At 44.2% G+C, this 3,467-nt stretch overlaps 1 protein-coding gene across 11 annotated transcripts in view; it reads left to right on the top strand.

The window, feature by feature from the left end:
* LOC116545654 (zinc finger protein 43) overlaps positions 1-3,467 on the top strand; it is a 61,668-nt gene that overhangs the window by 37,894 nt on the left and 20,307 nt on the right. Inside the window, exon 1 of one of the 11 annotated variants that reach the window (XM_032272186.1) lies at positions 2,059-2,560. The exons of the other annotated variants lie outside the window; for them this stretch is intronic. Coding sequence (XP_032128077.1) covers positions 2,534-2,560 — 27 coding nt within the window. The 5' untranslated portion in view covers positions 2,059-2,533. Of the gene's footprint in view, positions 1-2,058; positions 2,561-3,467 lie in introns of those variants that run through there. 11 annotated transcript variants of the gene reach the window in all.

The following is a 3,467-nucleotide window of genomic DNA, read 5'->3' as shown; positions in this document are numbered from 1 at the left end:
GGCGTGAGCCACCGCGCCCGGCCTTTTTTTTTTTTTTTTAAATGATGGGGTTTCACCATATTGGTCAGGCTGGTCTCAAACTCCTGACCTCAGGTGATCCACCCACCTCAGCCTCCCAAAGTGCTGGGATTACAGGCGTGAGCCACTGCACCTGGCTAATAATCAATGTCATTTTTGTAAATAAGACTTTCTGACAAACAACTTTGGGTTTTTTTTTTTGTTTCTGTTTGAGACAGAGTTTCGCTCTTATTTCCCAGGGTGGAGTGCAATGGTGCTATCTAGGCTTACTGCAACCTCCATTTCCTGGGTTCAAGCAATTCTCCTGCCTCAGCCTCCGGAGTAGCTGGGATTACAGGCATGTGCCACCATGCCTGGCTAATTTTTTGTATTTTTAGTAGAGATGGGATTTCAACATGTTGGCCAGACTGGTCTTGAACTCCTGATATCAGGTGATCAACCCTCCTCGGTCTCCCAAAGTGCTCAATTGCTGGCATGAACCACTGCGCCTGGCCTAAGTGGAACTGACAAACATCTTTGTACCTGTCCACTCTCTGCCCCACTTTTTTTGCCTTTATAGATCTACTTGTAACTGCTGCTAAAGTTTAGATTTCAGACAACTTGAATCATTGCTCTCAGGTTATAATGCTCAAGGTTGGCCCAAATAAATGATCTATTTATATTCATGTTGCGTCAGCTTTTTTCTTTTAGGTAGACATATTATTAAAATGTGCTACAGGCCAGGCGTGATGGCTCACACCTGTAATCCCAGCACTCTGGGAGGCCGAGACAGGCAGATCACGAGGTCAGAGTTCAAGACCAGCCTGGCCAACATAGTGAAACCCCATCTCTACTAAAAATACAAAAAATTAGTCAGGTATCGTGGCAGGCACCTGTAATCCCAGCAACTCAGGAGGCCGAGATGGGAGAATCGCTTGAAACTGGGAGGTGGATGGAGGTTGCAGTAAGCCGAGACCCCACCATTGCACTCCAGCCCAGGCAACAGTGCGAGACTCCATCTCAAAAAAGAAAAAAAAAAACAAAAAAAGAAAATGTGTTATAGCATCCTCTGAGGGCATCTCTCTTTTGATTGTACTCTGCTTGCTTTAACACCCAAAAATACAGAACCAGGTTGATCCAACATAGAATCTGCACGTAGAGTTTGGCCTCTGCCTGGGATTCACAAGACGGGGCCGGGTTTTGGATTCAGAATGTACAGAAAATAACGAGGCATTTTCAAGACTAGCCAAGCTAGTCTTGAACTCCTTGAGCAACATAGACATCTTAAAGACCCCTTTGAGAGTGTGGCTTTTTGGACTTTTCAGATTTTGCTACACTTATGTGAGAGTCTCCAGGTATAAATAGAATCTGTAAGTGTGAATAAGCATCTTAGGAGTGAGAGATCAAGGCCACAAAATGTCCAGAGCTATGACTACAACTATACCTACCCATAAACTGTGATACTGGAGTAGGCTACTTTTTGTTTTTGTTTTGAGACTGAGTCTCACTCTGTCGCCCAGGCTGGAGTGCAATGGCACCATCTTGGCTCACTGAAACCTCTGCCTCCTGGGTTCACGCAGTTCTCTTGCCTCAGCCCACCACGCCCGGCTAATTTTTTGTGTTTTTAGTAGAGACAGAGTTTCACCATGTTCGCCAGGCTGGTCTTGAACTCCTGACCTCGGTGATCAGCCCCCCTCGGCCTCCCAAAGTCCTGGGATGAGCCACCTTTTGTCTTTTTTCTTACCCAAGAGCTAGCCAATCAGGACATGTGATGCAGGTTCTGGAGCTCTACCAGGGCAGTTCTATTTTCTATTTGAAATCAGCCTGAGGCCAGGTCAAGTGACACGCCTATAATCCCAGCACTTTGGGAGGCCAAGGTGGGTGGATCACCTGAGGTCAGGAGTTCGAGACCAGCCTGACCAACATGGTAAAACCCCATCTCTACTAAATACAAAAAAAAAAATTTAGCCAGGCATGGTGGCACATGCCTATAATCCGAGCTACTTGGGAGGCTGATGCAGGAGAATCACCTGAACCTGGGAGGTGGAGGTTGCAGTGAGCTGAGATTGTGCCGTTGCACTTCAGACTGGGCAGCAAGAGTGAAACTGTCTGAAGAAAAAAGAAAAAAAAATAATCAGCCTGTTTCTCTCTTGCTTGACTTATCATTGGGCAATCAGCTCTAGGTTACTGGGAACCCTCTCACAATCAACTAGAAATCTTTGAGACATTTTCAAGTCAGAACGGAATTGTGTCAGGTTGTCAAGAGTAGTTAATTTGCTCTCAGTCTAAGATAAATGAGTCTTAGACTGAGACTCAGAGTTTCGTTTCTCCTCTAATATAAGAGATGTCTTTGTTTGGTGGCCAGATGAGAGGTTTTTCCAGTTTCCTTGTGCTTGGGTGAAAACCAAAGAGGAGTTCTGGAGACTCAAACAGATAAACTAGCTTCTACCATTTCATATGGCCATTTAAAAAATAGACGAAGCAGCCATGGTCCCTACCATCCAGGAATTTTTAGTCTAGAGTAGCAACTGGATACATGGTTGAATTTAGTGTCATATGGTTGGTACAATGAGTAGATGTGTGCAAAAATACTTGGGCTTTATTTGGACCACTTTATATTGTTGTGACTTCTGATATCATTATCTGAAGAAATGTTTACTCAAAGAAGAGTTGGGCCGGGCGAGGTGGCTCAAGCCTGTAATCCCAGTACTTTGGGAGGCCAAGGCGGGTGGATCACAAGGTCAAGAGATCGAGACCATCCTGGTCAACATGGTGAAACCCCGTCTCTACTAAAAATACAAAAATTAGCTGGGCCTGGTGGCATGCGCCTGTAGTACCAGCTACTTGGGAGGCTGAGGCAGGAGAACTGCTTGAACCCAGGAGGTGGAGGTTGCAGCGAGCCAAGATTGTGCCACTGCACTCTGGCCTGGCGACAAAGTGAGACTCTGTCTCAAAAAAAAGAAGAGTTAATATTGTTTGTTCATCTTACCTTGTTAGAATACATATTTATCTTATAATAACATTACCCTAGAAAACTTGAAGGGATTTGTTTAAATTGCTTATTTGTATATGTTATAAAATTGACAAGGCAGTGGCTAAAAAAGATTAAAAATTATACAGACTCTGGAATTTAAGTTTGTCTTAGGTAAGCTTAGGAAAAACAAAACAGGAAATACCCCAGTGGTATAGAGGACAGAATTCTACGTAGGTTCCTCTCTCCTCTTTTGTTCTGTTCAGATTCACCCCTTTTGGAGGCCTGATTTAGATTTATGGTTCTGTTTGTAGTTTGGCTCAGGTTCTGTTTATTGTTCTAGGTGAAAGCATGCATTTTTTTTTTTAATTAATTTTTTATTTTAGAGACGGAGTTTCACCGTGTTAGCCAGGATGGTCTTGATCTCCTAACCTCTTGATCTTCCCACCTTTGCCTCCCAAAGTGCTGGGATTACAAGCGTGAGCCACTGTGCCTGGCC

Source organism: Sapajus apella, unplaced genomic scaffold, assembly GCF_009761245.1.
Source record: "Sapajus apella isolate SASKATOON/1434 unplaced genomic scaffold, GSC_monkey_1.0 scaffold320, whole genome shotgun sequence".
NCBI lineage: Eukaryota > Metazoa > Chordata > Mammalia > Primates > Cebidae > Sapajus > Sapajus apella.
Note: the sequence above shows the minus strand (reverse complement) of the source record. Positions and strands in the feature narration are given on the sequence as shown.